Source organism: Pestalotiopsis fici (assembly GCF_000516985.1).
Source record: "Pestalotiopsis fici W106-1 unplaced genomic scaffold PFICI_Scf_12, whole genome shotgun sequence".
Taxonomy (NCBI): Eukaryota; Fungi; Ascomycota; class Sordariomycetes; order Amphisphaeriales; family Sporocadaceae; genus Pestalotiopsis; species Pestalotiopsis fici.
Window position 1 is genome coordinate 1483697 of NW_006917102.1, and position 23861 is coordinate 1507557.

General features: G+C 49.6%; 4 protein-coding genes across 4 annotated transcripts; 2 read left to right on the forward strand and 2 right to left on the reverse strand.

Moving 5' to 3' along the window:
- Window positions 1-2270: 2270 nt before the first annotated feature.
- On the forward strand, window positions 2271-3872 carry PFICI_14196 (uncharacterized protein; the record flags this gene model as incomplete). The annotated part of the gene is made up of 1 exon (XM_007842777.1): window positions 2271-3872. The coding sequence occupies one exon, from the start codon at window positions 2271-2273 to the stop codon at window positions 3870-3872; it is 1602 nt and encodes a 533-aa protein (XP_007840968.1).
- A 3994-nt stretch (window positions 3873-7866) lies between these two features.
- On the reverse strand, window positions 7867-8508 carry PFICI_14197 (uncharacterized protein; the record flags this gene model as incomplete). Its single annotated transcript, XM_007842778.1, has 1 exon — window positions 7867-8508. One exon carries the CDS (start codon window positions 8506-8508, stop codon window positions 7867-7869), a length of 642 nt encoding a protein of 213 aa, XP_007840969.1.
- A 6842-nt stretch (window positions 8509-15350) lies between these two features.
- On the forward strand, window positions 15351-16306 carry PFICI_14198 (uncharacterized protein; the record flags this gene model as incomplete). Its single annotated transcript, XM_007842779.1, has 2 exons — window positions 15351-15737; window positions 15809-16306. 2 exons carry the CDS (start codon window positions 15351-15353, stop codon window positions 16304-16306), a joined length of 885 nt encoding a protein of 294 aa, XP_007840970.1.
- A 507-nt stretch (window positions 16307-16813) lies between these two features.
- On the reverse strand, window positions 16814-22711 carry PFICI_14199 (uncharacterized protein; the record flags this gene model as incomplete). Its single annotated transcript, XM_007842780.1, has 2 exons — window positions 16814-16876; window positions 16937-22711. The coding sequence occupies 2 exons, from the start codon at window positions 22709-22711 to the stop codon at window positions 16814-16816; spliced, it is 5838 nt and encodes a 1945-aa protein (XP_007840971.1).
- Between the last annotated feature and the right edge of the window lie 1150 nt (window positions 22712-23861).

Here is a 23861-nt window from a genome sequence, read left to right on the forward strand (position 1 = left end):
CTGCCAGGGACTGGAAACGGCATGGAAATTATTTTCAAAATCGACACATCGCGAGCTCCGAGTTTGCTAATTCGCTTCTATCCAGACGACCATGGGTTTGTAAGCATCGGTCTCACCAGGTTCCAAACTAACTCGTCCACGGGCAGCTTCTGCAGGTGATTGACTCTACGGAGCCGACATGGCAAAGAAAATGAGTCCGTGGATTGCCGCCCCAATTGAGCACTTCCTCTGGAATTTTGCTCTCTGAACAGCTTTGCCACAAATTCAGGATCAAAAAGACTCAACCTTGAGGCCGACACAATGACACCGGACCTGCCGTGCGATCCTCGGCTGTCGGGCCCTTTCCAAGAACCCGGAAAGCCACCCACTGCCAAAGATTCCTGTGCTTATTTACTTTTACGCATACGAATCGTCGTTATTGGATACCAAGTACTTGCGAGTTCGGTCGTATCCCACTTCGACTCCCCGCCCCCACGCCTTGAGGCGGGACATGATGGAATTGAGGCCATCATACAATCTAGGTTGTCCAATGGGAGAAATTACAGATGTTACATTGAGTCACGTACACTACAGGGCTGCAGAGGTAAGAAGCCTGTCATAGAACAGTTGCGAGGAAACAAAGGTAGTTGCCAATCCATGTACAAACGTAGTACTAAAGCCGCATCCCGCTGATGACCGCGTCGGCTCAGTGCCCGAGTTGATCAGGTACTTTGCGGATGGTCGGTCCATGAGGTATCGAACGACCCGGGTACTACATTTCGTCGGGTGACTTTTTCCTTGTTATGCCAACACCCATCACCACATTATAGCCCAGAGCATTACTGTCTGGCATTGTTTTGACTCTCGTGTTGAAATGGGACTGGTCCCCATCAGCGCCCATGCACAAATTTTGTGCAGACACACAAGACGCAAGCCATTCCGTGTCAACCACGCGCCTTGCGAATGCTGCAACTGCTTCGCTCAAAGACCCTTGGGTCTCATATCGACATATTACCAGCTATTCAAGTGTTCACACGAAGCTGTCAGCAAATACAAGAATACAATGACCAGCCACCACCGGTAGGGTGTGCTCAGGTGCCCGTCCGTAGGCTGTAGCACCCATCCCACACTACATCCCGCGTTGTCTCGGGATCTGCGTGGGATTTATATATACGCGTGCCCTGACAGCTGCAAATATGATGTGCATACGCCACGCCGCAGAGCAGAGCCTCATTGGCGAAGAACTTTTCATCCTTGTGTAGAAATAGACTGACTAAGCGAAAACACTTTGTTCAAGCATGCTAGTTTGACACCAACGTATTTTCACACCAGGATGCGCCATAGAATAAGATGAAAACTATCTCTCCTTACGCAGAACAGTAACAGTCTTTTTCCTTCCAACCTTGACGCCAAAGATGGGAGCCCGAGGCAAAGAATCCCTCTTTTCTAGCAACTCATCCGAATGTAAATCGCTTATACCGAGCTAGCCGCAGAATGTGGATGCTTTGATGGCACGTTCCGATAAAATGGAGAAAGAACCAAGAAAAAGAAGCAAACAAAGAAAACGTGGATATAGATGGAAATTTCAATTCTACCATTTCACATGATGCAATCCTGCCATTCTATTCGGCATCGACTAATACCGGGCAAAATTGTCGAAGCATTTAGCTTTGCGGCTTTCCGAGAAGATATCACAGAATTATCAATAGTGGCGCCCTGTTCTATCGGCTACTTGGTGTCACTTATCCGCGGATCACTACCACGAAATACTGCTTTCAATCGATTGGTCGCCTTGGCCATGATATCATCATGCTTTTACTAGACCAGGTATATATCTAGTGGTGGAGATTCGCTGCTGATAAGCAATATGAAATCGATGCGTTAACCTCCAAATTTTCCCAATGACATGGATGAATCGTGGTGACCCAAACTGGATTATCTCCCCACCATGATGGAAGATAGAAGAAGAGAGGTTGCGGTTATATAAGACCTCGCTGTTAGCTATCAACTGGCATGCTTGTTTGCTTTCAATACCCCGCATTCTTCCCTCTCCGTGGGTCTAGGAAATAACAGTGATTGTGGGCCAACAGATTCCAGTGCCCAAAAGTAAGTGCTTACTTTTACCAACCGCATCTTCTCGCTTCAGACAAGAGGCAAATGGTTCTTGTAGGCGAGACAAGATGAGGATTCTCAGTCGGAATGTCAGAGAGGCAGGGCGCCACTCGTTGTCATTCACGAGTTGCACAGTCAGCGGATTATTGCTTCTTCTTCTTCTTCTTCTCCAGGCATGCATGGTCCATGGCGAGCTCGACTCCTTTGATGGCCGCGAAGCCACCATTGAAGGCGTGCACAATGCCCTATTCACGGGACTCGCGACCTGTCGGGGCGTGGTCTCGTCGTTTCTCTCAAGAATCGAGACATTCAACCCAACCATTAATGCCGTGATTAGTCTGAACCCAGAGGCCCTATCTCGGGCCGACGAGCTCGACCAATCTCTGGCAGCGGGAAACGTGACGGGACGACTCTTTTGCATCCCGATCCTGCTCAAGGACAACTATGACGCCGTGGGGATGAACACGACGGGCGGCAATCTAGGCCTTGCCGGGAACAGGCCCACGCAGGACGCGCCGACGGTCAAGGCGTTCAGGGACGAGGGTGCGATTATCTTGGGCAAGGCGAATCTGCACGAGCTCGCACTGGAGGGCATCTCCGTGTCATCTCTGGGGGGCCAGACCATCAACCCGTACGACCATGGCCGCACGCCGGGCGGGAGCAGCGGCGGGACCGGCGCCGCCATTGCCGCGAGCTTTGCCGTGTTTGGGACGGGGACGGACACGGTCAACTCGCTTCGCAGCCCCGCGAGCGCAAACAGTCTCGTCAGCGTGCGGCCGACCCGCGGGCTCATCACCCGGGCCGGCGTCATCCCCATTAGCTATACGCAGGACGCGGTCGGCGCCATTGCCCGCAACGTCCGGGACTTGGCCACTGCGCTGACGGTCATGGCGGGCATTGGCTTCGACGGCCGCGACAACGTCACGGCATTGGCGCCGCCCGAGGCCATTGGCAAGGATTACGCGGCGGAGCTGACCTACTCTGCCAATAGCTTACAGGGACTCCGCCTTGGGATGCTGGACGGGTTCTGGAATCACACGGCTTCAGACGAGACGACGCCAGTCAATGAGGCCATGGCCAAAATGCTGGAATTCCTCCAGGCGGCGGGCGCGGAGCTAGTCAATGTGACGGATTCTCTATATAATGCTACTGCTATTGCCGCGAGACTGGACGTCCAGACGTCCGAGTACCGACAAGAGCTGGACGGCTACTTGGCGGGGCCGAACCTGGACGGCCAGGCGCCAGCCTCGTTCAACGAGCTCTACACGAGCGGCAAGTTTCTAGTGCTCCCCAGCCAGTACAACTACGTCAAGACGGCGTTTGCGTCGTCGACGAGCAATGCATCCTACGCCGTGGCCCAGCTCGGCATCCAGAACCTGACCACGGCGCTGCGGCGCACCTTTTCGGACCACCAGCTGGACGCGCTCATCTACCCGGAGCAAAAGAACCTAGTGGTCAAGCTCGGCGCGCCTTCGCAGAGCGGACGCAACGGCATCCTGGCGGCGCTGACGGGGTCCCCGGTGGTGACGGTGCCGGCGGGGTTCTCGCCGCCCTCTGCGGCGGCGCCCATTGGCGTCCCCATTGGCATGGAGCTCCTCGGCCTGCCCTTTACAGAGGGCAAGCTGCTCAACATGGCGGCGTACATAACGACGCAGTTTCCCGTGCGCAGGATGCCGTCTTTTGCCAACCAGTCGGTTGAGACAAGAGACTATGTCGAGGTGCCCGTCATTAAGCCGAATACTAGCAATATCCCCTCGCAGTATCCCATCGGCGTGTTATAGAACGAGGCATACTTTGGATGATCCAATATGAGATACAAAATCAGGACGGGAGGGAGGAATGCTGGAACTCGGGATCAAAAACAAGAGGATTGCGCTTTCATCAAACTACCGTTGTCGTGGTGGAAAGAAAAAGAAAACCAAGAGACGTGATTCTATACGGTATTTGCCTATCCACCCACCTATTGGTTCGGGGAGTTTAAGAAATATTACCTGTCACCCCACGCGGATGCATTCCGGTGTCAGTCAGCCACTGACTTGCTTCGACTGCATATTGGGCGGTGCAGTGCATAATGGCGGCGGCGCGCGTGTGTGTGTCTTGCCGTGCCAGAAGGAGAGCATTTGAAGCCAGCCAGGAATAGCATGCAGCTCGCCAAAAGAGCCGCAGGGTGGTGGTGCCTTTTTTGAAATTTCCCTGGAAAAGTGACGAGAGGCTAATACGATTCTGTGTTCCAAAAAGTCTAACAGTATTGTCGTGTGTCGATCATTTACTGTGTTCAGGCTTGGTTTGTGCTTCTGTCAAAAGCTGATTGATTGTACGGTAGGTATCCGTCCGGGTGGATACACCTTTCAAGCCCAAACCGAGAAGAAAAAGAAAAAGATTGCGGATATCTATTTTCTATTTGCCGGTTGTTGTCCTTGTGGCAGACTGGAATTAGGAGGTTTGAAGAATTATTGACTGTGCTCATTTTGACTCCCATTACACAATGGGTACTTTGGTACGGTACATATATTAACTAGACTTTTGTGTGCACATGGAAGAATTTTGGCGATCTCGATGAGCCGCCTCGGGTCAGACGGTCCAGAACAAGAGAGAGGGATTCCATGCTTGGACGCGCTACTGGCCGAGCATTGTGCCTTGGAGAAAATCCGACCGGGCGATTGGGGGGTCAGTCAAGAGGGGAGTTAAGGACCGAAAAAAAAAAAAAAAAAAAAAAGAGCTCAATGTCTTCTAGCTTTCGTCAGAACGAAGTCCCGAGAATTCCTTGGAAGAAGCAAAAAACCAAGTCGGTGGATATAAGCACTTACACACATATACAAAAAGGGTAGAAGAGGGACCCTGACGATCTCGATGACAGAAGCCTATCAGGCCGAGAGACGAACCAACCAAGGCTGTCGGTAGCCCCTAAACCGTTTTTTTCTGCAGGACAAGCCAGGATTTTTCCCTCTTATTTCTCCCTTGGACTCTTTTTTAGGTAGAGCCCAGAAGCCCACCAATAGTGGGGAACATGAATATGGGGACCGCCTGAGGACACCAGTGAGTGACCAGAGACACCCCCCTGGTCGCCAGAAAGGCATACAAGCACACGTCCCATTTAAGAGAGAAAGAAAGAGGGAAAGAGAGATATATCCTCTGGTCGACAATTTCCAAATATCGGTACGTAGTACGGCTATGGGGGTGAGCGAAATAAGATTCGTCTCTAAATGGGTCGAGATGCCAAACCAAGATCATGTTCAATTTTATTATAAACCAAGTCGAATTCTCACCCCGCTACCCTGATTCTTGACCCCCGGTCAAGGGAAAAAAAAATAAACGAGTTCCCAGGCACTTTGAAGAGCGGAAAAATAATGAAATAAGAATAAAGTAAAATTAAACAACTCATGTTGCACGACCGGGGACTTTTGCCGTTCTTTTGGGCCTCTCGGGAACCAAATTAATCAAATTTGTTTTTCTTTCTCTTTCTTTTGCTTCTATACTCACTCTTTTTGCACTCCAAGAACAGCTCATACACGCGGCACTCATCGCCTGCTTCGGCAGGCGTCTACTTATTTTATTACTGGCAAAGGAGAGCAGCAAGGTTGGCTGAGTTGCCATTGCAAAGTCATTTCAGATCTCTGTGTCGCCCAGCCAGGAAAGGAAATCATTCATCCGTGCAATCTTTATTCCTCATGCCTTGAGGTCAACTCTTCGATCGAGGAGCAAATATCGTCAGCGCTGTTACTAGACAGCCAGTATATCACTGCTCCGAAGCATCTTTCATCATTGAACAAACTCGAAAGAAAAATACAAATTTGGTAGGACTTTTGCGAGGTATATTCACACAGGTCAAGGGCTACATTTCTACCGACGACTCCGTTGGCTGATCAATGACAACACGTGCAAAGAACCAACGAAAAGAAAACGCCACCGCTATAGCCACCCAGTTATCGCCTTGTTTCATGCACCATCCGTCACCAGTATGTGCAAAGAGTTGTATCAACGCTGGAAAGGATGCGACTGCTGGGGCTTGTTGAAGGTGGATACATGCGCTGGTCTTTTCAAGACCTGCTTCGGACCCGGCGGAGAAAAGGACAAGTTGGGTACGTCTCGATCCTGGCACTCTTCCAAGACGTCCGATCTGAGAGATCAAGTCTTTTTTTTTTTTTTCTCTTTCCGGTTTTCTATTTTCGACTAGTATGGCAAAGAAGTGGCGGGACCCCTATGAACACACACATACACACAAAGATCTCGCTGGACTGACATTTGAAACTATTCTGTGCCCGCAGTCACCCTCTGGAACGATGGAATGTGTTCGGAATGCTGGGACCGGCTCTTGCTCGAGGCAGAAGAGCAGGCTGAGAAGGACCGATTAGCCGACGAGGAATCCGAAAAGATGGCCGCTGCATCTGCCTCGTCAGAAGCGTACTCTAGCCACTCTACCTCTAGTAGCAGAGGGGGCCGGTGGTCGGCATAACAAGACTCGACGGCAATACAGCCATTTCGAGATGGATTGTGCCAACTATTCGCCTGACAGCATTCTGTGGGATTGCATGCTGTCTCGAGCACAACAGCCCACGCAACGCACCTACAAGCGATAGACACGGAAGAGTCGTGGTCGAGGTGGACCAATCAACAAGATATATCCAACCTGGTAATCGCCAAAACCGTATACGACAAATTTCTCGCTGAAGGGATATCGTGGGACAAAAAGAAGTTCGAGTCTGTGATACCATGGCCACGAGACGCCGCGACAATGCCATGTGTTTGAGCTTTCCATGCGTCTAGTGACATGGGCCAATGCAGTTTCGACTAGACCCTATCCCGAATATCCGAGTCAAGTCGAGCAATGAGAGCGAATTCCGTCCACAATGGAATGGTTGAGTTGAGAACTGTGTCAATGTTGTACACGCGCATACATATCTACACTAGCCTGAGCTGGGTGTGAAACTCCTATCTTTGCGTATATGGCCTGGCGGTTTGTCGCCATGGTCGAAGTAGTTCCAAGGTACACCGCAAGATGTCTTATCGTCAAGATAGAATGAGGTCATGGATAAAGGATTCATTAATTGACTGAGTATCATGAGAAACTATGGAGGGCGGATAAGCCTTTCTAAATAGGTAGATCTATAGTAGGACATGAAGCCGTAATGTAGGAGACCCGGCTCACTTATCTAGGTTTGTCTCTTCTGAAAAATCTCTTGACCTTGTTACACGTATTCCTTGCATTCGCAGCTGCTTGATAATAGAGAAATCGGCACACTCGGGGTAAGAAGAGTCGGCGTGGTCTGCCTCTGCCAGAGTTATCAAACTCCATGCTATTTGTCTCCCCCTGCTCTATCGCTGGCGCAGTCTCGGCCCGAACCATCAAAGACGTTTCCGAGGTTAATGTTGTCCCTTGGGTATGATTGGTGTTCACTACCAGCTTGGTGGACATGTCGACGGTCTTTTGGAATATTTCACCCTCTGTGGAGTCCGGCTGCGAGCAGTGGTCGGTCGTCGAATTCGGCGCGCTCATGGTCGAGTGATGCCCCCCAGTGGAAGATGTTTTTGAGATCCCCTGTGCATCTGGATCTGCAGTCGATGCCCTGGCCGCCACCAACGGAGGGTTAGATACCATGGCCGTTATCTCCGACCTTTCGTCTATGGTTTCTAGAGACGATTGTATTAACCCCGATCTCCTTGAATCGTGAGAGCTGGTCCGTCGTATGCGTCTCATGCGGTTCAAGTTACCTAACTCAGGTCTCAAAGGGCTATTGCGTCGAGGAGGGTTGGCCTTTTCTTGTCCTATTGACCTTGTTAAGAAAGATCGGCAGAGTTAAAAGTCGGAATGCACTCACCATTTGCAGGTCCCATATGTCCATTGAATGGCCCTGAACTTGAATTTTGGTAAGCCTCATCTGGCCAAGTCCCAGATTCGCCCGATGAGGACGAACTCGCAGGAGAGGCCGAGCCCGAAGTATCATCAACGTCGTCGGGAGCGGTGGTAGGCAGCACTCCGAATAAAGATTCTGGTGGCATTGCTTCTAGTGCGACTGGCAGCGCAGGTGTCGGCTCTTGGACTGCATGGTGTGCTTCGGCTTGTGGTGGATGAGGTGGAATGTTCGACTTGTGTTCCCCAGCCATGGGTAAGTGCCCTCTACCAAGTTCCACGACAGCTGTAATGCCAAACTTTTTGTTCTCTTTTTTTACGCTAATTTCTGGGCCTAGAGTAGAATTTGAAAGAGAAAATTGGGCAAGATTTTCTTCGATAAAAGCTCGACTATTATGCATTGGCGGCGCCCTCTTTAAGAATCGCTTGAGCTCTATCGACGCCGCTTTGTTTAGGGCTCCATCTTCTGCTGAATTCGTCACATATTTCAATGGCAGGGTTCCTTCGAGCACTGCTGCCATTACTTTGCTTGGAGGCTTCGAGCAGTTGGTATTGTGATTTTCGGTCATGGTAACGAAAGGAAGTAATATGGAAGATAGATAGTGAATGAAAGGAGAAAACCCCAAGAAAGTAAGACTAAAATGGGGCAAAATGCGAGATATAAAATGAAATAAGGGAAGCGGAGAGGATAAAGAGATGAAAGATGTGATAAACGAGGCAAAGGTGGATGATGGTGTAGAGGGGAGAAGCATATATACAGAGGGAGGAGTGCATTTGCGAGCAAGAGTGGATAAAAGGGGAGAAGATATGGGAAGTGAAAAAGTGACAAAAGAGGTGGAAAAGCAAAGGAAAATCTAGGTGGAAAGGAGAGCTTAAGAACGAGGAAAGAACTTTTCAAATTGGAGTTTGTTCAAAAGGAAGGTAGAGAGGTCGGTGTTGACGGACATCCAAGATGGAAAGGGCCTTTCAAGGTGCTAGTATGTGCGACATCTATGCATATTCAACGACTTTGAAAATTCTAGGTTCCGAGAAGACCTTGGAGGTCATTGTTGAATATCAACATTTACCGATTCTGGGTGATAGCCGCTTGGTCGCAAAGTCAGCGGGCAACTCAACCTTTTTTGTGGTGGCAATCCAAGGACTTTCAAGACTGATTCGGTGTCTGGTATGTTTTGTACCAATTTTAGCATCGGAGGCATCAATCTGCACGTAAAGCGGCGATACAACAGAACAGTGGCCCGCCAAGCACATTTCGGCGCTCATTCTGACTTGAGGAGAAATACCGAGATCATTCCTGCGCGCTGTACCTCGAGAAGATCGCGAAAGAGGATTGAGGTACTATCTCAAAAGTGACCACTCTCGACACTCTCAACGCGTATGGCCTGGTGAAAACAACCTTAAATCCACTTCATTCACCGTCACGCTCTTGCTGCCATTGAAGCAACAAAAGCGAGCTAGTTTGCTGCTCCCCTGACGCCTTAAGCACTTACATTTCACGTTCGTACCTGCAAAGAGACTCTGATGATTACCTGCTTTATGTAAAATGCTGCAGCTACTCCCAGCCCGACTCCTATCGAGGTTTCCATTCAGGCCCGCAAACAGAACATTATGATGGTAGATGAACAATGGTACACACCCTTTCCTTGAATGACTAGGTATGAGATACAGCCTCGAGACTGAGTCACGTAAATGATGCTCAGTGGTGGCGAAGATCCAAGTATTGAAGATATTCATTCTATTACCTAAGACCTTTCCAGCTCAAGAGCGCAGGTTACTGAAAGTACCAAAGGAGAGAAGAAAATTGAATGGATTTTCAAGCATCCTGATTGGGGCTCATCATCAGCTAGGAGAATAGTGACAAGGTCACACATGGTGAAGATGGCGATCCGGTATGAAGGTCGAACAGACCCTTGGAATAGCACTCGCAGTGCTTTTACCCCGGCTTATACGGATAGGTAAGCGTTTTTACCATAGACCACTTCATCTCGGCACCTTATGATGTAAGCTTTGTCATAAGGCGTGTTCCTGCATATTTCCACTGGCCGGATTTTCCGAGAATTGCACATTGCATTCAGAAAGATTTGAAGCCAAGGTTTATCCCTGATAGCTCACAAACCTAACTTGGTGGATGTTCGGTCGAGGGTCAAAGGTGTGCGTGCCTAGCCTACGAAAGTCTATTATTGATGTTGCCATCATGAGAGCAGGGACGAATGTCCATGCCAATTATGAAATGACGCGACACAGTAGCCAGGAGAGAAGTGGCAAGAGTGAATATCGAAAAGAAATAAGCGGAAAGGCAGAAGAAGCTTCTCTCCAAGATTTCGCTATCCAAAGCTGGGCTCACGACAGAAGGTGGAATCTTGAAACGGAGAAAGACGAGTAATATCAAGACAGCAAGATCCAGCCCTCCTATCCAAAAGAACTCCATATGTCCAGGAAGTCCTCAAAACCAACAGTTGTACAAGACCGGATGCAGAAGATGCCATCAGAAACGAATCCAGTGCCTCAGGATGAGAGTGCAAAGTCGGAATCCCTATTTGAGAGAAACTTGTCAAGCCTTGGGGGAAAGAATGACTTTACCCATTAGGGTTTCCCTAGGTCGACTGGCAAATGCCCAGAGACGGTACGAGAACCCGGGCGCCTGAAGAAAAAGAAGAAAAAGAAAAACAAGGCTGCGATTATGGCAACGAGACTGGCATGAGATCAATATGACTTGCTTCGGAAGTCCTTCTTCAGGCATCAATGACGTTCCATTCCCCCAAGGTCCAAAGTCGTGGCTTAACGACAACTGCCAGATGCCATGTTCTGCCATGATGTACAGAGTACATACGACGACATACCGATACATTTCATTCCATCTACCGAAGTGCAATGGAACCTTGCAATGTTCCACCAAATGTATTCGAAGCCACGGGAATGATGGGAGTCGACATGCGGCATGCCATCGGACTCGCACCTACCATATTCCTTAGCCACGCACCTTCAAGGGAATCGACGAGTTCGATGCCAACTAAATAAAAGAATGGTTGCGCCCAAAGCGGAATGCCGTTTTTGCTCTCAAAACCCGACGTTAAGCGTCATTCGTCACCGGTTCGCTCTGAGCCAAAGATTGGGCGGCAGTCGGTAAAGTAGCACAAAAGTGATGAATTTCCGGAACAAGCATGTCAATATGTTCGGGATTCCTGGTCCTTTGTCGGGGTCTCCGGAGAAAGCTTGTGATCCACGTCTTTCCAGGGTTGATCATTTGAGTATGTCGACAGCCTCGAAACCCCAGAATCGTGCTGACTGATGATTAGATCTTCTTCCTTCTGACCCCCAGCCCCTCCAACTGGAGACAAAGATCGACCTTGGAGCTGGCATTTTCATGCCGAGTCAAAGCCGATTCATGATGCGAAAGGCCCCCTGCGGACCATGTATATCATCTTGTTAATCAAGGTGGATGGATATGCGCATCAATGGCCATTTGTTTTGACCGGTGTGAGACGATGGCTGAGAGAGTCTTGATCGGAGAATGCTGCCTGGCCAATAGAGAGCCTGAACCATTGAATTATGAGTTTGGTATCGGCAGCACCGGATTCGGCATCCCTGGCTGAACAATCCTATACCCAGGTAGACTTCTTACCTAACCCAGCACTGCAAGTCTTGTTGTTGTCTGCTGCACTGCGCAGGCAGATGGGTGAGGTTGTTCATCTTGCGTGCTCACATTTATCCATAAATGGTTGTGCTCTGCCATTTTCGTCAGAGGACATTCCAGTATCTCGTCCATTATCTCGGTCGCACGACACGAACACCCGAGCAAATGATATGGGCCAGGGATCTTGCTCCGAACCAAATACATAGGGACTCGGATATGCGCTCAAGGTGTGGCGTGCGACGTTCCGATGCAACTACCCGACAATGGCCCCGGCGACCCAGCTCTGGCGGGAGGTTTTGGGGAATCCTGGCGTGTCGGATAGGTGCATCGCATGACTGGCACGTTTCGGCAAAGAAAACTCAAAGGCAATGATCGCTCGCTTCTGTCACGGTCAGCACACATTGTGGCATGGGTTTTGCTTGCGATAAAGAAGGAAAAATAGCAGCAACTTCTCGCGCGGGAACAGTTGGGCACGAGAGAGCGTATCCGGTGCCGACCTCCCTCCGATGGTTGATCGCAGAGGTCGAGCCACACTGTCGGTGAATCGGCCGAAGGGAAGGACGGACCTACCGGCCCATGGGTAACACGACCAGCGACTCATGTAAACGTGGTCAATTTCGAGAGGAACCGGGTTGTCATAAGCCTCTGTCTCTCTGCTGGGCTGCTACTTGTCAAGGACATTTGTCGACTTCCCGGCAATAATTTCTTCTATATCGCAGACATGGGTTGCGAAACGCTGTTTCTTGGCACGGCAGCTTGCAGGAGACCCCTGATGTTCCTACAACTGATTCGCAAGCCGGGCCGATCATTTTTCAACAACATGAATCTCATCAACAGCTCGCAGCCAGAAAGAGTGCAAACCCATTCATGCCATCCGCACATGGTAAAGAAAAGAGCGCCAGAAAGGAGCACCACGTGGGGTTGGGACTTTTGTTGATGCTGCCTTCCGGGGGGGATGATGTTGGCGCTGTTATGACTTCTCTGGATCAACGGCAATTCGCATGCCCAACCAACAAGCAGTCTGAGCGCTATGGGTGTCGCCAGCGTAAGAGGGGGTCAAAACCATTCGATCTGGGGTGATTGCGAGCGACCATGGTTGCAATCCCGACCATTGAAGCCGTGAGAGTAGCCCGGACAACACCAAAAGAGTATAGTCGTGGACATCGTGAGTCTCCGGGGCCTGATCCCAGAACGAGGCAACCATGGGTGAATCGAGTCTTGTCTGAACTACGTCAGTCTTTGATCAAGGCATGACTGACTTGTATAAAGAGGGGACACGGTCGCTGGCTCAAGAAGCATCTTGAACAGTAACAAAACACGACTAAAGAGCAATCGACGGAGGAACAGACCGACATTGATCCATTTTATCTGATAATTGATGAGAAACACACTCCTCTAGAAGTTTTACTTCAATATTTGACATGCCAAACGACGGTAGCATATCTTCGACCACGTGAGTAACCCGCATCATTGCCACGATTCCTTTAGTGCAATCTTTTGTCCCTACAAACATCCAGGTGTTTTGAACACGTTTCCACGTCATACCATTTGTTGCGCAAACCACATAATCTACAGAAGCTCTTCAACTAATCCATCTTTGCTTTCTAGTGCCACTTGGGGCTCCAACAGTTCCTCTGGAAAGAAGGGACAGTCACCAAAGGGGAAATCTTCGGACCACAAGACGTCGTCCAATGTGAACGGAGACTCTGGGAACCGTCAAGGCCATGACCGATCCAAGTCTAGCCATGCGCATGATCTCAGACAAGTTGGTACTCAGTTTGGAGGTTGGTTCATCTCTTTTATCTTTTGGCAAGATTTAAATATGTATAAATGCTGACAATGTCGGGTTTCAGCTAGACGCTAAGTGGAGGAGACTATGTTAGGATCTCGACGTCCATTTTGGGAGCTGGACGAGAGACGTGGTTTGTTTTGATTTGACATTCAGCTTATAGTTTTCTCTGCTTCTCCCTCACTCTTCTTATGTCTTTTTTTTTTTTTTTTTTTGTCTTTCTCCTTTTCCCTTTGTTTCTTTCATTTTTTTTTTTCACTCTGGATATTTGGTATTTCTTTATAGACTGTCGTTACTATAGCGTCCCATACTCATATTCTATGCAGCCAATTTTAAGTGACTGGGGGATAGATCATATACAAATGAAATACAATTTTCTTCTTTGAGCTCTAATGGAAAATTTGAGTAATATATGAAGTACTATATGAAATACTATGACAATTGTTTCGCGGCTCGATATTCGAGATGTGCAAGAATGGGCAGACGAAAGGTATCTCTAGTTCAGATCCAGCGAGAAGTTGCATTGTTTGCCGAAGAGAACGACATTATTTCAGGTAGCAACTTGATACTGCTGCATCAATAATACCAAGCATTCAAAATTATTAATCTTATATAATCAATCGCATAACATGTTTTTCTTTCCAACATTTCCCGCTCAGTGCATACTGTGCTTGGTGGATATTTCTAGGGTGGGGCTGCATTTATATGTGGCCCCCTCCAGGCTCAAGGCGGTATAGTTTTGATTACACCACTTATCTTCAACAATCACCACAAGGCGTTGTGGCAGAGTGGTCTAATGCGCAAGACTAGAATTGATCCTATATCATCCTATCTTGTTTCTTCGGAAGCGTCTGTTCGAATCAGGCCAACGTCGCTCATTTTTGCCCTTCACAGACAATATCTCTTTTATTTTTAATTGTCCTTGTGTCTTTTGCGTCTTTGGGTGAGAATCTTCGTGTTTCTTGGGCTTGCTGAATGGTCGTGGTTGATATTGGCGCTAGTATACGCCTAGTCTGTGCATATGCAATTACGCACAGTGGTACCTGCTTTTCCTTGGTGCTATTTCACAAAATCGAATATTGTACTCTTATATACTTGACATATATGGTAATCACTTTGGAAGCAGAATGTTTAGGGGATTCTTTGCGTGTGACAAAATTAACAACAGCTTTTGATTATCTTGCTCTTGGAGTTTGGACTTGCACATCCACAACTCAAACCAAAGACCACAAAGGGGGAATTTGCAAAAGTGTAGACTCTTATTAGATTTGGACCCCTTCTGGGAGACAAAGACCACGTTATTTTAGAATTGTAATGGTTTCAGGAGGTTGCGACCTGTTGGACATTTGAATAAGTCTACTCACAATACAATTGGACAGGTTCCAATGCCACCCATTCAGTGGAGCTTTAGGGAGAAGCGCTAATTCGTGCAACTTACATAGAATGCAATAAGATGATCCAAAAACAAGTGCTCGGCTAGCTCAGTTGGTTAGAGCGTCGTACTAATATTCTCTAACCAAGAATATCAAGTTATGCGAAGGTCCTCAGTTCAATCCTGTGGCTGAGCAATTCACTTTTTGCCATTTTTTGGTCATGTTTAGTTATTTATTCCCTTTTTAATTATAATCTGGTTTATCCTCCAACTCGGGATCATGGTTGAGTCATTTGCCGTTTATTTTATTTCGTGCCACGGCGCCGCAGAGGTCGTGTTATTGTCCGCATCCTGCAGAATTTGGGATCCGGTCGCTAGCAAGGCACCAGGCACCCACCGACATTAATGCGCCGCTTCTCTCGCACTTTTGGAAAAGTGCGATTATGAGCGAGCGGGAGGGAGGCAGAGCTATTCTAGTATTTTTATGGTACTTTCAAATATACTCTTTGAAATTGCAAATGATCTATTTGTTTTGATTTTCTTTGTCCCTGATATGCAAAAGCAGCCTTGACTAAACCCACCCAAGATTCCTTCCCAAAAACAAGTGGCATCCATCATGTCTACCAGTGACAATAAGCCGAGCATTACCATCTTTCGCGGCTGGAAAGACTTTGGCAAACATGTCTGGTCGCCTTTTGTCATCAAGCTCGAGGCGCGCATGCGCTTTGCCGGCATCAAATACGCCGTCGATGTGGGTTCGCCCAAGACGGGCCCCAAGGGCAAGATTCCCTATGTCGAGTGCAAACAAAACAAAAGCCTCGACGGCGGCCCAGCAGCAGACGATTACGAAGAGGTGCAACAGTTGGCCGACTCGACCCTCATTATCAAAACCTTGGTACAATGGGGCGAGCTGCCCGACCTCAATGCTGCCCTGTCTAGCACCGATGGCGCCAAGGACATGGCATTGAGGGCACTGCTCGAGGATAAACTCTACTTTTATCATGTAAGGAATCACAACTAAAACGTACCTTGGGTACTCGATGGTATAAACTAATTTCCCCACCCCAACACTAGATGTGGGAGAGATGGATTCTGAATTACTACACTATGCGCGACCACGCCTTGGGTGCTATTCCCTATCCCGTCCGCATCGTCGTCGGTCTAATCATCTACCGCGGCCAGCTGTCGACGCTGCACGGCCAAGGCACTGGACGGTACAGCGGCCAAGAGATTGCCGCGTTTCGGTACGAGATATGGGAGAGCATCAATGCGCTGCTGCTCGAGGCCCGCCGGCAGCAGCAGCAGCAGCAGCAGGCCCAATCTGCGAGTACGGCGTCCACTGTTGGGGCGCAAGCCGATCAGCAGCTGCCGCCGCCGCCACCATTCTGGGTTCTGGGTCGGGATCAGCCCACAGAGGCCGATGCCACGCTCTTTGCCTTTATTGTCTCAGTTCTCATCAGTACCGCCGCGCCCGACTCTCAACGCGTCGTTAGGGCATTTCCTGTCATTCTCGACTACGCCCAGCGGATTCAGGACCAGTATTTTCCCGATTACGAGAAATGGAGTGTATAATGAGTCGTGTCTTGTTCCGTATCAAGTAATAAACCAAAATTTAGTGACTGAAGATTGCACGGCAATCGAAATTACGCAAATGTACCCATGTCAAGATCTGATAATCACAGAGCATGTGCCTAGTTTTTTATGTACTTGACGCTTTGATTATTCTTTCAATAAAGACACCCAGACACGTTCCAAAACACCAGGTTGTACAATCACGACTAGATTATATACTACAAACGCCTACGCCTGTTCACACACTTAATCCGTCTAATAACGAGGCACACCATCCAAATCCAGGACCTTCTAAAACTGGCTTGTAGTCACTGACTTATCTATGCAGACTGTTCATTACCCAATATCATACTGCCATTGATAAGCCTTGGTCGGGATGGATGCAGACCAACTGCTGTACCCTCCTCCACAAACACTGGTAGGGCTACTCTTGAGCCTCATCATGTTGAATACCTTGAGCTGTAATATGCAGTTCTTTGCCAAAAACATGCGAATGCGCCCACCTGCTTATGCAAAATAGCTCTTCCATAACACACCCTCCAGATCCTCCAGCTGTTCAGAGGTAAAGTACTTTACATTCATGTTAGTCCTTGCAACAAGAGTTGAATGTCAGATATCTGCACGACTTACCTTTTGGTCAACTCCCCAGCTGTCCTGTCTCGTCTTCTTGAATTCACTCAGAATGCTCTTTGTCGCCTTGCCCACAATACCAGGGTCACTGGCTGCTCTTCTGGCGAGGAGAGCAAGCACTTCAGGCATCCATGCGGGCGGTGGTGTTGCGTACGGGAACGCCTCAATGAGCGATCCCAGTCCGAGCACAGCAGCGTGTCTTCGGACAATCTGCTGTGTCATATTGACTGGGGTATCTGTCCCCGGCAGTTTCTTCTTGGGCATGGGATTCTTGTCTAGCTGCGCCGTAAATCGCTTCTTCAATGTCTCTATAATGGGGTTACGAATCGCCGCGGGCGAACACCGGATCATTCCTGCAAGAGTAGCCCCAGCCACGGTACGGACCTCGAGCTGTGAATCTGCAAGCATGTCGCCAACACCATCAAAGAGTAACTCGCGCTGTGCAGGACGCGACAAGAACAAACGTCGAAAGTAAATCACTTGCATATTGACGAGAGCGCGTAGACGCTGATGCCAAGAAGTAGCACCCTTCCCGATGCGGATCAGAGCGTTGATGAAGGCATCATCTTCGCCAGAGCGGAACGGGATGTTGGGAAGATGGCGATACACATGATATGCCAATCGCATCAACTCCGGGTCCTCCTTCACGTCCATCATATGGAGCAGCTGGTCCATAAAGGGCTCTGGGAAGAATGACACCAGCTGTGTACACTCCTGGGATGACAATGTGCTGTCTAGCCATGTCAAAACGGTCTTTGAGCCAGATGTGTACGATGAAGGTGTTTGCTGGCCGGGTTCGCGCTCGTGTCTCCACTTCTCGAGGCGACCAAATACATCCTTGATTGTCGACGAGAATTCTTCCGTAGGTTGGTAAGGCCGAACTCCGATTGCCGACTCTGCCTTGTTCTTTTCGAGAAGTGTCGACACATTCTCAAACGATTCATGATACCGCGTCCGATAGATGGTTGCAATGACCCTACCAATGGATTCCCGCACGGATTTGTAGGGGTGATCAATATGAGCAAGAAAGTCATCCAGGATCGGCTTCTCTCGGCGGAAATGCCATCCACAGTCGTTAATGAGGATCTCCAAGAGGAGGACCTTGGAGGATTCCTTGAAGGCTGCATTTGAGGTCATGTCGAGTCGGAATGAGCTGAGGCTTTCTACCAGCTCATGTGCACGGCGAGGGTCTTTGGTATCAATGATGAAGTGCAAGCAAGTGCTCCAGTAGCTCAAGTTCTCTGGCGTGAGACTGTCGGCAAAGATCTTGAGCATTAGAGGCTGGGCAAAGCCCCATGCCTGGTCACGCATCTCGATTGGGTCATCAGCAGAGCCAGCCAGGAGAGCGCCGATGATTTCTGCTGTCGCCCGGTGTTGATGCTTGTCAGAGCCGTCTCCGTACAGCTCCATCGTGAGCTCCTTGACGTCCTCAAATGTCAACACGGTCTGTCCGTAGTTCATGAGGTCAAAAACGTGCATCAAAAGGATGACGTTTTGACTTCTGAATCTATCGGCCGAAGTGTCACGAGGTTCCTGCTTGAGATAACCAAAACACTTCTTGAGCCATTCTCTGTCGAGCATATCACCAATCTGCTTGCGAACTCTCTTCTCGACTTCATCATAATCATCAAATCGAGTCGGTTTCGCTCTGGAAGCATTGAATTGCTTGCCCCAAACGAGCCAGCCAACATGATCGGTATCCACGTAGTATTCGGCGTTTTCGGGATGTGTGAACTGGTCGAGGAATCTCTCAGTGTACGCCGCGTCACCTCGTGGAACATCCACCACGACCTTGTTAGAGTCTTTCTCCTTCTCCTCAAGGTAGTCGCGGTAAGAGTGATTGTAGACTGCCCGCTGGTCGATCACGGTGAATATGTTTGAGAACGCCGTAATGTACCCTGTACGAAGGCCGGGGTGCGGATCGTTGGCGCCTGTGACCGCCAGCTCAATAAACTCTGCTGGCGCAACAGAGTCAAATCGCAAGCAGAGATTTGTTGAGAAGATGGCACATCTGCTGGCCGTTTTCCAATGCGCGTTCTTGGCCATCCTGACCAATTCGATGCCCAGCTCGGCCTTCTTGGCTTCAACCTTCTTCCTGCGTTCAAGGATGAAGTTGTGGCGCGACTGGATTACCTGCGAGCAATCTTCGGATGGTCGGATAAAATCGACCAAAGCCTCATCGACCAGAACCATGAGCTCAAAACGCTTGCCAAACTCTATCAAGTGGTAGAGCGCGCTCGAGCCAAGGTGCTGAATCGAAGTCTTGTCCACCCCAGCGGCCTGAATGTACAAGCGCATGAGATCCGGGGCGAACCTCCAGTCCCTGATCAATGTCTTCAACAAACTCGTGGAGAAGAGCGTATACATGGAGCCCTTGATGCGGTCATGGTCGACTTCGGCCAAAGCTTTGCGAAACCTCTCTAGTATCACGGGGATCACGAGGGGCCTACCACCAATGAGAACCTTGAGTGACGCATCTTGAGCGCTCTGCGCGACCTTGCGCACGTCGGCATATGGTGAGATGCACGACTCGGCCAGGTCCAAGAGGAGTCGTATGTCAAGCTCGCTTTTGTTTCTGACAGAGGCATTGTGCTTCACCCTTTGGAGGTGATAGGCATCAGCTCGTTTTATAAGCAAGGGTCGTGGGTAAGCCTTGCGGAGAGCACTGATCTTGAAAGGGCCAACGTCTGCCTTGTACAACCTCACCAGGCGTTCAAGAGGATGCGCAGACCGCTCAAAGCCCACGTCGGTGATCCACATTCTGTATGTGGAGTAGAGGGCAGTGAAGCATGCCACATCATCTGCTTGGTGTGAGTTGAGGAATGAGTGTATACGAGAAAGCAGGTGTCCGATGTTGTCGCGGACATCGTGGATGCGGATATAGAGGGGATCTGCCGGGCTGAGCAGATATCCACTCTGGTATTTGTATTGAGGGCGTGTTTCGTCGTCCTCGCCGACCTCGGCCAGAGGATCTTCCTCTTCCTCAGCATCCCTCATCTCTTCGTCGCCATTGACGTGACCGTTGAGCTCGCCAGAAGCACGTTTCGGGTCAAACAACGTAGCAATGCCTGAAATGACAAGCCGTATCTGGCTGAGTTGACGCGAAACCTCATCCGACCACTCCTTGTTCTTGCCACTTCGACTAACCGGCGGGTCGTCGCTCATCAACGATTCAAGTCTCTGCATGGCACCCTCAGCCTGAGCCTGGAATACCTCGACGGCGAACTGAATTTCTTCAGGAGTAGCTCGATGCCATTTGATTGTGAGGTCGGCGGGAGCGGTCCCGCGACCCCAGTCGTCCACGTCCAGTCCTCTCTTGACGACATCAGGCTCGTATAGGGCATTGTCAATGGGGTACGTATGGGTCAGGTTGAGGAGTAAGTGATGAATGAAGTTGCTTATGTGAAGAGTTGGCAAGCCTCGGCATTTCTCTTGCATGTACTGAGCAACTTCGAATAGTTGCTTCTTGTACTTGAGGACCTCGCCACCTACGTGTACAACGCACATACTCAAAATGCTGACATGCCATACTAGTGCTCGGTCTCGTGGGAGGACTTCAGTGCCGTTACTGCGATCAGACGCTGCACCGTTGTAGTCAATCTCATTGCGAATATTGACGATCAACATGGGAAGGAACACTTTCAATGTCTTTTCCGGATTAACCTTGCACAGAGCATTGCAAATCCAGGCCATACTGTCGCGAGCTTGGTGTACGACGTGTGTCGAAACAAACGTTGATAGTTTGTCCAGAGCAATATCAAAGAGCTCAGGTGACAATGAGGCGAACAACGGCGTCAACGCTGCAGGAAGGGTGTTGATGATGTTATCTTCTGGAGACCCAGTTCGGAGATATGAGGAGTCGGGCAGATTTTCAAGTAGCGTGAAGACCTTGCCAAGCAGTGCAATGACGAATTCGCCAAAGCCAGCGGTGGATGAGCGAACAATGTTTGCCTCATCTTCGTCCGACAACTCGCTGTGGTAGTCAATCTTGACTTCCTGTCCCTCGTGTTCCATGCGTTCCATTTCACCCTGCACCCATTGCATGGCGAGGGTCGTGTCATGAATACCTGAATTCTCCAGAGTCAAGTTTACAAAGGGGATACTGTATGCAACGCTTTGGATGAAGTTGAGCGTGTATTGTGTCTTGTTGAGGTCGTTGGCATCGATTCCTGGAAGCGCAAGGGCAAGAAGAGCAGTAATGTGGCAGCGGAAGCCCTTCTGCTTGGACATAATGTTTGCAATCATCTGCAGACCACACAGACTAGAAGTGGTTCGATGCACTTCAACCAATCCTTGCAAACTGGGGTAGAATCTCTGCAAAGCACCGGGTAGCATCAAATCAGGCTCAAGGTAGGTCAGATTCTGAAGAGAGCCAAAGTACATGTTGGTAATCTTGGTACTTTTTCCAAACAAACCCATAAAGGTGACTTCTCGTAGACTTAGCACGAAGCGCTTCTTCAGCTCATCAGTCAGACGACGGTCTGCTGGAGTGTCTTGTTCCCCCTTTTGCTCCTTATTCCACCTTGACACAAACATATCGGTGAGATAGAAAGTCAGCTGTGCAAGCATCTGCGTCCAAGCGCCTTGGTTGGACGGATGGAAGAATGTATCGATAGCTTCCATCAACCCTTCAAGGCTGTTCAGTATTGAGCTCTCCTTGTCCAAGCACATGGGAGACAGAGAAGAGACGATGAAACGAGAGATGGTATAGGATATGGGGTACTTTTTCTTATCCTTTTCCAGGAAGAGGCCCAAACCGGAGGAATAGTCCAAGTTTGTGTAAGGCGAGTTGGCCTGGCCCACTGGAATCTCAGTCAGGCGTAGAATGGCAGTGAATATCAGGTCGGATTGCTCGCGAGTGTAAATACCATGCTCCGAAAAAGGAACATGCTGGCACGATAGGTAGTCTCTTGCCATTCGCGAGAAGATATCGAGGAAAGCATTGTCAAAAACCTTGCTTCTGGTATTGAGAGACCAGAGGTGGAAGAAGGTGGGAACAAAATCTGATGGTTGCGACTGTGGTTCCGTAGGGGGGCAAGGCGTCGTTGGCAGCAATATATTGAGTGCTCCAACAACAATGTATGCATTTTGTAGATCTGAAGTACTGAAGAACGGCAAGATCTCGTCCAGCATTGCCCGTCTTTCACGAGGATCAAAGTAAATGGATGCCTGCAGGCACAGCTTCCACATGTGCTTCAGTGCTCTCCTTCTAGAAGAGTGGTGCGCTGGTGCCTCGCCAGGAAGCACTAGAGATTTGATCTCCTTCCAAATGGGCTTCCAATCCAGCGTCAGATCCTGAATTGGTTTCAGAAGGTGCTTCCTCTTGGCCAGGACGGAGACCATCCTGGAGAACCGATCGGCGGTGCTGCCGTCGAGGCCAGGGGCCAGCGAGAGGTGGAAATAAAGTTGCGCAAGGTTCGCACGCAGCTCCCTTGGCATATCAAACTTTAGATTCAGCCATGATTGCAATTGTCTTGTCCAGTGAGTAGCACCTGGGGAAAAGTCTTCCGCCTTGATGGCAATATAGAGCTGCTTCAGGATGCCCTGGAGCGCGGCGTCGCGTTGTGCCTCCTCTTCTACGGGGTATGGCAGTAACTCGAAGTACGAAAACGTTCTCGGTCGGTAGCGTTTGCTAGTATCGCTGGCATCTTCTGCGGATGGTACACCGGGCGACGTGGCTCTTGATATTGTTTCGCCGCCAGCAAACGAGCTGAGGAACTGGGCAGCCCCAGATAATGATGGACCGCCTACGGAGTCATCGATGTGATCCTCCATTGCCGCGAAGGGGAGTACTGAGGCGGTATCAAACTCGGGATATGCTGAAGGTTGCGAGAAACAATGTCGTTACGCGGATTGTTGATCAACTGCCAACCCTCGTCAACACACGCCCGCGATGATTGTTCCGAGAAAGTTGACAGAGCTGTGTCGATGGGAGCCAATAGCTCAGGGAAATCGACGAGTGGTAGAAGAGTCGTAAAGTGAAGTCGTAGGAGCGTACTTCGTGATTGAATTCGTGATCTCGTGCACCGTCGTACTCTTCCGTGGCATTGCGCCCTGCACTGCACAACTATTGACTGTGTATGGGGATCGGTAGCGGGTTCGAATGGGAGCAGCTCTCGAGCTCCAACTGCAACTGATGCTTAAGTGGCCTGGCCACGAGATATGTGGATCATTAAATGGGGGCGGGAAGGGTAAGCTGTAAGCTCGTGTAGCGCCAGACAGGCCCCGTGCTAGTGGCGGCAAAAATGCAGAACTCAGATAGCTGAGGAGTTGCTAGCAATACCTGAATAACGAAATAGCAGCTTTGGGAGTAAATGGGTATCAATGTGTGTCAACCTTTTTCTCTCCTTCGAGGTGCCGCGAGTCAAGGTCAAAGGTAAAGCTCTAACTAGAGCGGATAGCAGATGACCAAAGACGAAACGATCCGATGGGAAGGTGTGGGCTGCAAGTCGAGTGCGGCTCTGGGGGCCCTGGGTTCTCTCTCTCTCTCTGGTGGATGGGGCGTCAGATGGGAGAGCCTTGTGCTTTCCGTGGTGACGAAGACGGGTTAGGTTGCAGGTCCCTTGCTTGAGTTGGTAGCTGTGTCTGTACATACCTAGTAGGAGACCCTCGAATTTGGGGACCCCAGTCCAGACGTAATTGATTCAATGTTGTCAGCTCGCGACGGGGCCGAGAATTTCCAGGGTTCGAGCTCCGATCAGTCAAGGTCTTTCAGGGCTGGACGGGGTCTCGGGTGGGCGTTTTAGCAGCAAAACGGAGTAGGCTGTAGTGGGCTCCAGGCGAGGGCAGTTATACTAAAAGAAAGGTCTCCAGTTAGTATCTATGGCCAGGGGCTTGGTCCTGACAAATCAACGAGCAAAGAAAAGTTCAATTATACTCTCTACCTCTCTCTCTCTTTTGAGCTGTTTCCACGTGCACATTTGGT